The sequence below is a fragment of the Apaloderma vittatum genome, unplaced genomic scaffold, assembly GCF_000703405.1.
Source record: "Apaloderma vittatum isolate BGI_N311 unplaced genomic scaffold, ASM70340v1 scaffold11659, whole genome shotgun sequence".
Taxonomy (NCBI): Eukaryota; Metazoa; Chordata; class Aves; order Trogoniformes; family Trogonidae; genus Apaloderma; species Apaloderma vittatum.
The window spans coordinates 24060-37608 of record NW_009734636.1 but is presented as its reverse complement, the minus strand read 5'-3'; the positions used below and the strand labels follow the sequence as shown (position 1 = coordinate 37608).

Here is a 13549-nt window from a genome sequence, read left to right as displayed (position 1 = left end):
AGAGCCTTTCTACCCTCCAGCACGTCGACACCCCCCAGCAGCTCCCAGCTTGGTGTCATCTGCAAACTTGCTGAGGGTGCACTCAATCCCCTCACCAAGATCACTGATGAAGATCTGAAGCTAAAAGGAGAAAGTCATGCTAACGTACGTATTTCCATCTTTCAAATCTCTTAAGTTTTTATTTAAAAGTTACTTTTCATGTCAGAAACATTTAATATAGTTTTGCAATGGGATATAATCTCTATTTTATAGGAGTCTTGCTTTACCTTCTCCACACTTTTTTTCACTTTCTTCATTTTCAATTTCAACAGTTTGCCATTTGCTGATTTTAACAGATTGCTGGGTCACCACTTCCCTCAAATCTTCTCTTCTATCCCCAGCGTTGCACGCTGTGCTCTCTTCATATCTTCCACAGTCCTTTGACACAGTTTCTTCAGTTTGCCTCGTGGGAGCTTCACAGCTTCTCTCAGCTGTAGATGAAAAAATAAGTAAAGCAATTATTTATGCTACCTGTACAAGCAGGAACCTAATCAATACACATCTGGAGACAGGAGTATGTAGCTGAAATACAGAGAATTTGCATTTCATTATCTAATTATGAACTAGAGCTACCTTTAATATTAGGAGAATAAAGTTTTCCATACATACAATTTCATGCACCAAGCTCAATGTCACAATATATGCAATAAATAATGCAGTTTGCAACTCTATATTGTATACAGCTATTGTATGCTTCAAACACACAGGGCAGTTTTCCAGGCATTTATCCATACCTGTGAAATTAAATAAAATTTAAAAAATAAAAAGAACTTTGCTCTTTCTTTTGCAACTGAAATGGCAAATATGGGGATTTATAGGAACGTTTTATTAAGTTTCCAGATAGATTAAATCTGGAATTGAATAAAAGACATATACTTTAACCTGTTGGAGCAGGAAATGCCATATTTTGCAGGTAATGTCTCTCATGACAAATAGACAATACCCAAGTTAACAAAACATCTATATCACATTGTTTAGTTTTGACAGTAGAGAAAAAGTTTGCTATTTTAATTGGGTTCAGAATAACCATAAACCTCAAGAAGAAGGAAAGCTGAGAACAAAGAAAGAAAACTGAGCACATATTCTTCCTCACTAAATTTATATCCTGTTAAAATTTATCTGAGTCCTCCATTTGTTTCCAATTAGAATCATGTAAGAGCTCCCTGGGGAATGCAAAATGAAGAAGGATCACTTAATGGGTGACACTATTATACATAAATCCTGGCAAAATGTGAAGAATCATATATTTAAAAATACTGTATTTTCTGAAACTAATCACAACCGACACAAAAAATGCATTTTTATCGCAGCAGTACACGTTACTTACCATTACTGCTTTGAGGACAACTGCATATTTCACAGTAAGGGAGCAATTCATTATTACTATAAGTGCAAGCAGAACATTGCCAAACTTTATTTAAAGCCATGCTTTTGCTTGAAGTATTTAAGTCACAAGGAGAGACTTCATTGGTTTTTCCTGAAAATAAAGAGTGCTTTTGTTCAGTCAAGGATTTTTGATTTTTCTTACTGGAGTTGACTGGAGTAGATCCAGTCATGCTTCTTGCTCTTTTAGCTGCATGTTCACAGGCACTTTCATGAGAAATTGTATCCACATCGCCTGTTCTTGTGGGATCCAGATTTTCATGGCTCTTCTCTATACCCTTTTCTTTTTTGACTTCAGAAGATTCTGAATCATCACACAATGATTCACTATCAGAAAAAATCTTGCGTTTCTTCTCAGTGGAGGATTTTGGGGAAAAGAAAGAACGTATGTCATGCTGTCTTTCCTTTTCAAACTAGGAAAGAGGAAAGAAATATGTAAACTTCACTTATAATTACAGCATCAGAAGCTGTTAAAATTATGATCTTTCTCTGCATTAATATTACCGTCTAATAAGCTATTTTTACTTTGTAAATGGAAACAAAAAGTATCTTCCTTTAAGAACGGCTACCAGAAAGAGCAATTCAACATTCTTCTTCTGTTTTGTAAGAAGTATTTTCAATATTCTCATGAAAATTCTGAAATAGCACTATCAGAAAACAAATACACAGAACGTGCATGCTATGTGCCCTTTTTACGATGCTTTTAAAAAGAAAGGCTTTTAAACACTGGTTTTAAAATAACAGCCAGTTAAATTCAGGACAGCTAATAAAGCTGTAATTTAAACAGAAATTACTTGACCCACTCTGAGAGTGAGTCAGTCACCTAAACATAACATGTGGACCTATCAGAAGCCTGTAAATGACATTTATACCAAGCAGAGCACTTTCCCCAACTTCACCTAATTTTAAAATGGAATTTACATTACTTTTCCCCACTTAGAGTTTCTCCATTAGTACAGTCTGCAGCATAGAAAAAACTTATGTGAACAATGGGGTTTTTTGTTGTTGTTGTTTTTTTTTTAATTAAAATGCCAGAAAACACAAGTTTCAAGTCTTACATGTGTAAATAAAAGTTCATTTTTGTTATCTTCTAGATTTTCATTTGGGGCCCAGGTCTCAGCAAAACTCAAAAAATCCCATTTCTCCTTATCACCTTCTTCAGCCTGCATCTTCTCTTTCCTGCCATTTAAGGTGCTGCCTGTAACTTTGGCCTGCAGAAAGACAACTTGCATAAAATTTCCAAGGAATTCACATGTTGGAATAAATTTATTTACTAAATTTTATTACTAGTTCATAATAACTTAAGTGATTACAACTATTCCTCTTCCAGTGGCCATTTCCCCCAAAATAACAGTAAGTAACATATTTAACACACTATAACTTGTACAAAGGTATACAAAACATCAGTATTGAAGTTAAAAGAGAATACATACATTGTGCATATCTCATACAGTCTTTATAAATTTTGCTTGCCATGTGGAAACAACGGCAGGATTAATTGAAAGAAGCAGTTTAGTGCCAGAACTCTTGTACGGTAAATTGTTGGTGAATTACTGAGACTCATCTATGCTACGTTTAAGAAGACTCCGGACAGACAAATTTTTTTCAGAGGTATCAACAGGAATGAAAATACAGAGTTTCATTCCCTGAGTGAGTGTCAAATACAGTTTGCAGTACCTAGATTCTTTAAGTTGTGATTACTTTTCAGCAGAAGAGGATTATTTTGGCAAAAAGATGGCTATCAATTTCTCTACAAACTGTATGGGCACAAACAATTGCACCACTACAACACAGGGGTTGCCAAATGCAGGAACAACCGTTGAGTTGGCATTTGCATCAGAACCACTAGAGCAAACAATTCTGACAACTAGAGTTTAAAAGGCAGTTCTGGAAACGTCAGAAAACAAGAGCTGACAGAATACAAACATACCTTGGTTATCAAAACAATACCCTACTGGATGGTATCAAAGGCTATAAAAAGGTTACAAAACCAAAACAGCCTGGGAACAGTCCCTGTGAACCCTTGATTATCTTCCAGGTAAGGAAAGAAAGCACGATGGAATTAATCCTTGTAACACGGAGCGGGTAATACTTTAGGAAAATGGCACTGGCGTGTAAGATTACTGTTAATGTTGGATCTGATAAAGAATTACTTGGGAATGCTTCTACCTCTCAGAAGTGAAGTTTAGTAAGGCACTACATTGATACAATTAAAAAAACCCACAAAAACAGAACAAAGCCAACAAGCTCCCGCTATTATTATTATTATGCAAAAAAACCCTTAAACTTGTAAACTGAACAACCAGAGCAATAAAAAGGTAGAAGGAAGACAAAAGAACAATCTCCTGTAGATGTGAACCATCCCATTCATCTCAGCCAAGAGCTACCTTATTTATCCTTGAATCTGAAATGGAGAGCAAAATTTTACGAAAGACTAATTTGGAACAGAAATTTGAATGATTGGCAGTTCTAGGTCTATCAATTTGCCTTACAGTAGGAGTCTACTCCAGATAAGCAAGAATGTTATTTGGCGCATGCACTTAAGAGTTATCTTAATGGTAGCGAGTTCTTGACTATTTGGTTCTATTTCTCACATACCTTGCGATTCAGCATTGCCCACATAAGAGTATCCATCGTTCCTTTTGCAATAAGGAAGTGAATATTCACAGAACTGCACTGCCCAATTCGGTGTGCTCTGTCTTCTGCTTGCTTAATATGGCCTGGATCCCAATACAGTTCAGCAAACACAACGTGAGTAGCAGCAGTGAAAGTTAAACCCTAAACAAAGTAAGCAGATGCGCTTTAGAAAAAAGATTCCACACACAAACAACTGAATATCTGAAGTAAAAAACAGTTACAGGTTGCACAGGACACTTTTATACAGAAATAGAGGAGGGATATCAACAGCAGATGGGCCTAATTTCTTCCTTGAGCCTCAGATAGACTTAAGTAAGATCCAAAAAAAATGTCAATATTGTGCAGAGACTGCATACTGCTTTTCATTATGGAAGTAATGTTTATTTGCTATTAGTCTGCTACTTTCAGAGAAACTGAGTTTTTAGTAATAATTCAAGAATGAGATGCTGCTGCTTTTCTTGATTTTTCTCAAGTAATTTCAACAGAGGATTTAAACAGTTAACGTGGTTAGTGCAAAAAAAACCCCAACCAACTAAACCCCCCAAAAGCCCCCAAACCATGAACACGAGTCTACAAAAGACATATTGCATAAGGATAAGTTGCCTTCAGTCAATCACTGCAGTCACCAATGACTTTAGTACCTATATTCTTGAAGTTTTTCCTTATAGCTAAAGCCTACCTGACCAGCTGCCTGAATACTCAAAATAGCAACCCTGGTATCAGGATCTTTCTGAAACTGATTAACAAGATGTATTCTTTCTGCAGAAGGAACACTTCCATCTACTCGTATGTAGCGAACCTGTAACATAATCGAGACAAAATGACATTACCAGTTTCCATTTTTTTGGACCCAATCATGCTCTGTCCCCCAGTGAAAATATGAACACATATTTTGAAAACAAGCAGGGGAAATCCTGCTTGACTAATCTGGTATCCTTCTATGAAAGGGTGACCAAATGAGTAGATGAGAGAGCAGCAGATGTCTTAGTTTTAGCTAAAAACCAAACTTTTGTTTAGTGATTTTTACTTTCCAGTTCAGTCTCTTCTAAAAGGCTGCACAAAAAAAACCCAACAGCAAAAAAACTAGACAGAAACACACTGGTAAAAAAACTCGGGGAAACAACTGTCTACAACACTGATTCAATAATAATTCTCATACCAGATACAAGTGTTTACATTACCCTTAAATATAAAACAGTTCTTCAAAACCATGCAATCCCCTTTAATTCAGTAGCACTGACTTGTCTATACTTAAAAGTCCAGAAATTCCTGTACATGCAGGTAGTTCTACTGAGTGCAAACACAGCTTGTACGTAAAGTCTAAAGTTAAATTTGTGTGCATGTTTGTTAAATCATTACCTTTTTCTCTATAACTGCTTCTGTACAGGCTTGAAGCATGCTTAGGTGATGAGCAAAAACTAGAAACTTCAGTTTGTCATTTTCAAGCATCATTTTGATATAGTCCTTTACTGCTCCTGCCTAGCGTAAGAAAGTGCATTTTCATGAGTTAAGACATACAAAATGTTAAAAAAGACAGTTTTTGTTTTGACGTCTTTCAATTTCTTGTGATACAAAAAGATAAGTTTCCATAATTTGTTACACATATTTAAGACTTTATCAGACAGTAAAATTGTTAAGCATAAAATTATTAAAATTATTTTGTTTTTTAAAAAATATAACAAATTGTCATTGAGAAATCAATCATTCCTTAAGAGAAAAAAAAACAACAAAACCAAACAAAACCAGAAAAACATTTATCCTCAAAAGATCACATAATTACATGGCACTGCTTCCAGACTAAGATGTAGATAAAACCCCTTTTAGTTACAACTTCATTGATATTTTAAGCCATACTTTAAAAACCAAAACTGATTTCTGCCCAAACATAGTTCAAACAGACAAGGTATTGTTTAATCACAACTTCTTTATCTGCACCCACATAAAGCCATATATCAAAACTGAAAGAATAATTTTTATACTTTCATGATACCTTAATCACAAAATATTGCTCCATTTAAACATTCATAGTGTTTCACACAAAAGAATTGTATTTTCAATAGCTTTTACAAGAACTATTATTACTAACTGACATCATTACTTAAAAATTCATCAATGGTTAAAGCTGTACATGCTGCAGCGATCATCAGAGGACTTCCAAGTCTTTCCTCACGTCTTAAGCCACAGTGCTACAGGACGAAACACAGAACATGGGGCCCCATGAAGAAGGCAACAAAGCTGGTGAAAGGTCTCGAGAATAAGTCTTATGAGGAGCGGCTGAGGGAACTGGGATTGCTTAGTCTGAAGAAAAGGAGGCTGAGGGGAGACCTTATCACTCTAGAGAGGTGGGTGTTGGTGTCTTCTCACAAGTTACAACCAACCGAACAAGAGGAAATGGCTTCAAGTTGTGCCAGGTGAGGTTTAGGTTAGACATTAGGAAAAATGTCTACACTGAAGCGGTTATCAAAGACTGGAGCAGGCTGCCCAGGGAAGTGGCTGAATCACTGTCCTTGGATGTGTTTAAAAGCCGTCTGTGGTATCATATGGTGCTCAGGGATGTGGTTTAGAAGTGAGCTTGGCAGAGTTAGGTAGCGATTGGACTTGATAACCTCAAAGGTCTTTTCCAACCATGATGATTCTATGATTCTACGCTTTCATAAAACAGAAAGTGACCATCAAGAGGAGATTGCTTTTCCACATGTATCCATGGGGAGAGCCAGTGCTGACAGACCGCAGTCTCTGCAAGGGCTGCTCCAGCACCATCCTGAGTCAGCTGCAGCAGCTCCTCACCCACCTTCGGTATATCCCTAAGTCTCTGACACACGTTTAATGCTGCTGGGACAGTCTCAGCCAGCTGGGTGGATATCTAACCAGTAACAGTTTTAACATTTAGCTCAGGTCACTATAATAAGGTTCAGCCTATTCCATAAACATACAAGTAAAAAGAGAATGTTTCTTCATGTCGTGATTCTAAAAAAACACAAGCAACCTCACCTAGGAAATATAACTAAGTTAAAAGAACACTAGGTATTTTAAATATATTAAGAAAAGACTTCTGCGTTTACCTTGGCAATGGCTGTTTCTTTATACATGCGCGTAACGAGATTCATGACTTGAGAAAAGTGGTTTTCAGAGGCATCTGAATTCAGTTTTCTCATTAATTTCTCCCACTCCGCAAAAGTCGCATTCAAATTCTAATTGGCAGAAGAGATTGGTCGTTAGATACAGTGTAGACAGCTGTTCTACCTCAACATACACATGTCAAAGACGAAATGCTTAGGAATGGAGTACTTTTTGAGAACTCTATCAAATGTGGCTAAAAGTAACTGTAGCATACAAAATCCAAGGGAAAGGAAGACAGAAAGGAAGAAGTTAGTACTAAAAATAGAGAAAATTTTTATTATTATCTGATGCCAAAAAATTGCTATATTCGTGTTCCTCATGTTATATTTTAAAAGGAGGAACGGATGCTATGATATATATTCATGCATTCTTTGCAACTACATATAAAACACATGCATACATATAAATATGTATAAATACATAGACATCACTATTTACTAACAAATGTGTTTTTTCAGAACTGGAAAATTCACCTTAGCTGCAGCTTGTGGGAGGTCAAATGGAATACGCTGCCTAACTTTGGGAGGCAACTGAGTTAGAACATCATCCTTCAGTCTTCTGACCATTATTTCACTTAAAAGTTGATGTAGTTCTTCTAAATTTGAAGCTCCTCTACAGTCCCATTGAGTTCTTTTACCAAAAAATCTGAAAACAAAATATCAACACCAATAAGCATAAAAAATAGCGCCTCCAAATTCAAAAGAAACCTTCAATATACGGTTAATTTTAAAACACACTCTTAGATACGAAGGTCTGCTGAATAACAGCACTCGATGTTCCTGTTCATGCCAGAGATATGATTGCTTTCTGTCTGATTCCTTCCAAAGTTCAAGTCAAAGCTGTTTCAAATTCCCAGCAGATACTGCCACCCTGGCACCCATCGGATGCCTGCAGTCATCTGTATCACCCCAGTTTCCCTTTGCAGAAGTTTCAAGTATAATTCTTCTTGAGAATTCCCTCTTAATTATGGCCATATACAGATTTTAAAGCTTAAAGTACCATCTTTAAACGTAATACTATTCAATGAGCAAGGTTGAATAGAGGAAGTAGGTTTAACGTTAAAAAGCTTAAGGTTGAAAAGCAAAAGAATTCATTAACTTAGTCTTCCTTGTTCTTTCTTCGTTTTGTTGTTTCTAAGGAAGTGTTACAGTAGGAGCAGCAGCTTTTCTCTGTCAATATTGCCAAGAGACAACAAATAACGAGCATGATAGATTCTGCTGCCTTTGGAGAAAAGCCCAGGTAGCACTTTCCAAGGCCAGGACAGTATGTTGCAAATATGTAATTTTACTGGAGCTTTTTACATCTCTATTTAAAAAAAAAAACAACCCACATAATTTAGAAAATTTTAAGCCTTACTGAGCTTATCAACAGTGTCCTAGTTGGCTGCTTACAATCATTTGGGGAAAGGGCTGAGGGACTCACTTCTGTGCTGGTGAAGTATCAGCATAACACACTCAGAATGCCATGTAGATGGAAGACAGCAACATCTTTTGCCTATATCCCCTTCTTTGGTTTATTTGTAAGGTTGCCCTTGGAAAGGTTTCATCCCTCTTGCTTGAGCATTGGGAATATAAAAGAAATGGTAGGCAAAACCTTACAGAAATATGTTGGACCTTAACTTCATAAACAGTCATCTGTGAACACTTAAGTAAAAAACCCTCACATTTTCACAGAAAGTAATACATAAAATAATTGTATCAAGGTTATTATCATGGGATGTTTTGTTTCACCCAAGTTATGAAGACAAAGTTATTTACTGAAAGCTTGCCAAACCCTGAACTTGATTTTTATTACATTTATGGTATTCCAAAAATAAGATAATCATCCATGATTGAGTAGCTAACCATGCTGTACCCACGCACACTTGTGGTGTGAAAATTACAGATGCATTCAGTCAAAACACCACAGAAAAAATAGCATTTCTCTGTCTGAAAATTAGACAGTACTCTTCCATGTTATTTGAAGCTGATAAAATGCGTATGATGGAGGGAGAAAAACAAGTTATATGAAGATTAAATCATGTAATTATTACTGTAAAAATTAAATCTAAATGCTAACCAATTTAGCTGACATAATCTATTGTTTTGAATATATGCGAAGTGGTAGACATGACAATTTTTAGTTAAGAAAATGTTGTTAGGTTCTTCCCTTCTCGTAACATCTTTCATTCCAGATTGTAACAGATTCAGATGGGTAAAACAAAGCATTTTAAATCAGACCTTCTTATACCCCCTCTATTTTAGAATATAGCTAGAGAGACTGATCATTATAACTAAAGCTAAGGGAAGCAAGCCGAAGGGAAATGAATCCTCCTTAAGTTAATAACTTCAAGCACATGAAACATGAAAGCTCATGAAAGATGCAAGGAACAAAAATGAGTTAAAATTCATTATGCACATGTGTAGAAAAATGTGTAATGACCAATGTTACCTAGTAAATTGGAGGCAAGGTGGTGGACAAGAACTTACAATGCCTCTATTCAATGCCTCAAACAGAATTAGAAACACTAATGTGCTTTTGGGAGTTGTATACCTCTACTTTTACTCAGTCCATCTGCAAAATACAGAGACAGGTATTGGACGTTTTTTCCACCCAATTATGGTTAGATAGTAAAGGAATGGATCCTCACATAACAAGAGAGATGTCAATTATTACATCGTACAAGCATAAGACAGAGTCAGAAACTCCTAAGTCTGAGCTGTTACTGAAACTCCAGCTCTAAAGATGAAACCTACACACAACCTATCTAACACGTCATACTAACAACAGTAAATTAGTAAATTGCTTTACTTAATAGAATGCTGGCACTTTAACTTTACTTTAAACTTTAATAGCTTCCAGTTTTGTCCTCAAATAAAATCTCCTGTCAATTTAATCCTTTTCCCAGTCCTCTCTGATGGCAGAGATGGTATCTGACCGTGAGTTTCCAAGCAAGATACAGCAATAGAGGTACTACTCACTGATTCTCTCATTTCACATAACAAGAAGTTCAAAGACAACCACAGGAAAATAAATAAGCAATTATAGTAATACCTGACATGAGCATTGCAGTATTTTTTGGCATATTCACTCCAAGTTCCAAATCTTCTTGGAAACAGTGCCTCAATTTGCATGAAGAGCTGCATAAAAAAATCAATAGTGACATTTCAACTATTCAGAAATAATTATTACATGATTATTGTGTTAAGTTTACACGTAGAAGTTGTAAAAAAACTACACAGCTTGGCACATATGCAAAAACCATTCCATATGAGTATACATGTGTCTTGAGACAGGACAGTTGTGGGAGGCTCCCAAAGAACAGAGCACCCCGAACATCATAACACAGTGTTGATGACTTGGAAAAGACTTATACTGAACAAGAAAACATAGATGAAAAGATGTTATTCCTAAAAATATAATTTTTGACATTTCCCAGCTTGAGTGCAGGTATTTCATTAATAGCCTGCTTCTTAAAACCTACTCATTCTTTAATTTTACTACAAAAAATGGACAATGTCAATATGGACAAGAAATTTCATACCTTTTATTCCTGGTTGAATAACAGGAGGTAAATACCACTTTAGATAACCTTAGTCAGAAAGAAACCTACTTTACAAGCTGTTTTGCAGCTTTCTGGATTCAAAGATCACTACTAAATCAAGGAGAGCAGGCGTAGCATAGAGACAAAGAGTAATGTAAAATGGTCTCACTTAAATACATTTCCCTGCTATCCTCTGCTGTACATAATTTCTGCCATTTAAGTTTCATATTACCTAATCCCATGCTAGTGACCTCTCAAAAATCATCACAGCCTAACTGACTTTTCACGGGCTTCATTCAAGACAGAAGTTAGAAGTATTAAGAAAAAAAATGAATCAAAACCCAATTCATCCACTCAAGTGAAATGCTTCTATTTTGACACAGATCTAGGCCAAACAAGAAACTGCCTGTAATTATTTGCAATAAATGTACATAAATTAATAATGGTTTTCATTTTCTATACATATTCAATTTAACTTCAAATATATATGAATATATATATGCAAATAACTTCACAGAAAGATTCTGCTTATGACACAAAACTGATTAAAGAGAAGTAATGCTTTTACACTCTGCCTTATAAGCTGTAGCAGAACTTTGGTATCACTATAAAAACATCTCAGGTCGATCATGAATTTTGTCCCCATTACTGTGATCAAGGACAGCTTGTATGGAATATCCTTTGAAGACCTTTAGTAACGTTGCTTACTGGTCTTGGTATCAATGAAACATTCTAAAAGTATAACACTTTCTACTTTCAGTTCTTCTTCCAGGGCTGGGTGCAATGTCTTTGGTACATGTGCGGGAAGTTGCATAATTATCCACACCCATAGATATAACTATTTGTTTTAAAGTTCTAAGTAATCACTCACAATACACCAAGGCTTTTTTCATACAGCCAGTATTTTCTTCAAGTTAGAACATCTCTGAACAAATTAATTTATTAAAGGGTCTGTTTACATAGCAAGAAATTCTAAAGTGCAACGAATTATTTATGTAACCCTTACAACATCACTGGACATAAATCAGTTCTGATATTCCATTTATTTCTATATTTGATAAAGAAACACAGTTCTCTTGGGTTCAGCATAAAACCCAAGAGGTTTTTAGTATCTTTTCTGCTCCTCCCCAATTCCATAGGTTGAACTTCCTTCAAAGGAAAATTTGTCTTTCTGGACTGCAACAAGTACAGGATATACTTCTTCCACTTAGGCAATACAAGCAAACATTAGGATTATTCAAAATATCAGCAATAAAAAAAGAATTTTCTGTATCAGATGATGAATTATAAAATTTAATTCAAGTTCTTGTTTACCAGGGACTCTCCTACCCAGTAGAAACAAATGGTTCTCCACTTTGGCTCTTTATTTTCAATTTCACCCAATAGCTGGGTCTGCTACATGTGAGATTAATTTCTTATAAGAGACACTGTCTCAAGTCACCTGTGCAAGAGCTTGAAACAAGTTTGTACAACGTCAATACGATCAACTCAAACTAAAAGACATTATTTTAGTTTCTAATAGTTGCGCTTCCTAATGCAGCTAGTGCTCTTTTTGATATCATAATACATGTAAATACATATATATATATTTTTTTTCAAGATAACTACCAAATTGTTCATTTATTACTCATACCATCCTTAAAAAAACCCCACAAACCAGAACAAAACACAATACGTCAAATACCTCTTCAGGTCTTCCTAGGGCAGGAGTTCCAGTAAGGAGAATAGCTCTAAGAGCCTTCTGCACAATTGGCAATAAAATCTTGCTGCGGGTGGCATTTCTGGACTTCATGTAGTGTGATTCATCAACAACAACTACCTTAAAGCTCTGCCTGTTCAAAGTGTCTACTAAAGCCTGTGCATCAGAAGTTAACAGGCCATATCCCAGAATTGTTACTTTGCTGGTTGATATTCTCCTAAAAGAGAAAATCCAGAAGTTTGCTTAGTATATATTCATTGCAGGAAAATTAAATAGCAAAGGAATTACACCAAACTATTTTTTTAAGAAGGTATGTATGACAACTTTTTGATTGATTAATTAGTGGGCTGTCAGTCTTATAACAACAGCTTTTGGTGGTCAAAACATTCTAGCATCTTCTACTTAGAAAACACAGACATTTCATAACCATTTTCAAAAGATACATATTGCATTTAAAAGGAAGTTAATTTATCCAGTTGCATTACTTCAACTCGTGCTCCCTTCCAGGAGTACTGTGTGGGACAAATCCACTCTCTGGATAAAAAGTTACATGCACAGGTCAGAGCATTATGGGCACACTGTGTGAAGAGCACTCAAACCACCTGAAGTGCTAACGTCTCTCTGCAAGCCATCTATTGCTCTGTATACAAAGAGTCACCTTACCAGCAGCCTGAGACGACTAACCAGACTGTCTCTGAGTATTTGGGTACTGCAAAAGTACACTCTGGGCTGAATCTCATTACCTAAAGAAAACATTTGTATCAGAACTGCCTATCCAGATTTTTTGCTCAAACAGAGTATGAAGAAAACAAAAAACTGGAAGCAGGGAATCGATGAGCCACAAGATGCAAAACTGGTATTCAGCTGGAAAAGAACTTCCTACACCAAATTTGAAGACATATGTAGGCTCAATGCGTGAATTGAATTTAAAATCACTAGAGAGCACTGTGGCCCTTTGGGAGCCTTTGGACAGCACAGGAACTCTTTTAACAACCAAGTCACCAGAATGAGGGCTATAGCTGGTAACCCATCTGTCAGATAGGATCACTCTGCTGGCATGATTTTTATTTTCTCTCCAATAGCAATAGATCAAAAAAAACCCAACAAAAACTAAGTTGAAACTTCCTCAAGAATTTAAGAGGAAGAAA

The 13549-nt window shown here is 35.9% G+C and overlaps 1 protein-coding gene across 1 annotated transcript in view; it reads right to left on the bottom strand.

The window, feature by feature from the left end:
- Positions 1-266: 266 nt before the first annotated feature.
- The window catches only part of LOC104279160 (DNA annealing helicase and endonuclease ZRANB3-like), a gene marked incomplete at its 3' end in the record, with an annotated part of 30989 nt that continues 17706 nt past the window's right edge, over positions 267-13549 (bottom strand). Inside the window, exons 4-13 of the mRNA XM_009876351.1 lie at positions 12387-12618; positions 10213-10298; positions 7653-7824; positions 7122-7250; positions 5419-5538; positions 4739-4858; positions 4021-4200; positions 2481-2633; positions 1367-1835; positions 267-470 (exon numbers count right to left, since the gene is read on the bottom strand). Coding sequence (XP_009874653.1) covers positions 267-470; positions 1367-1835; positions 2481-2633; positions 4021-4200; positions 4739-4858; positions 5419-5538; positions 7122-7250; positions 7653-7824; positions 10213-10298; positions 12387-12618 — 1865 coding nt within the window. The remainder of the gene's footprint in view (positions 471-1366; positions 1836-2480; positions 2634-4020; positions 4201-4738; positions 4859-5418; positions 5539-7121; positions 7251-7652; positions 7825-10212; positions 10299-12386; positions 12619-13549) is intronic.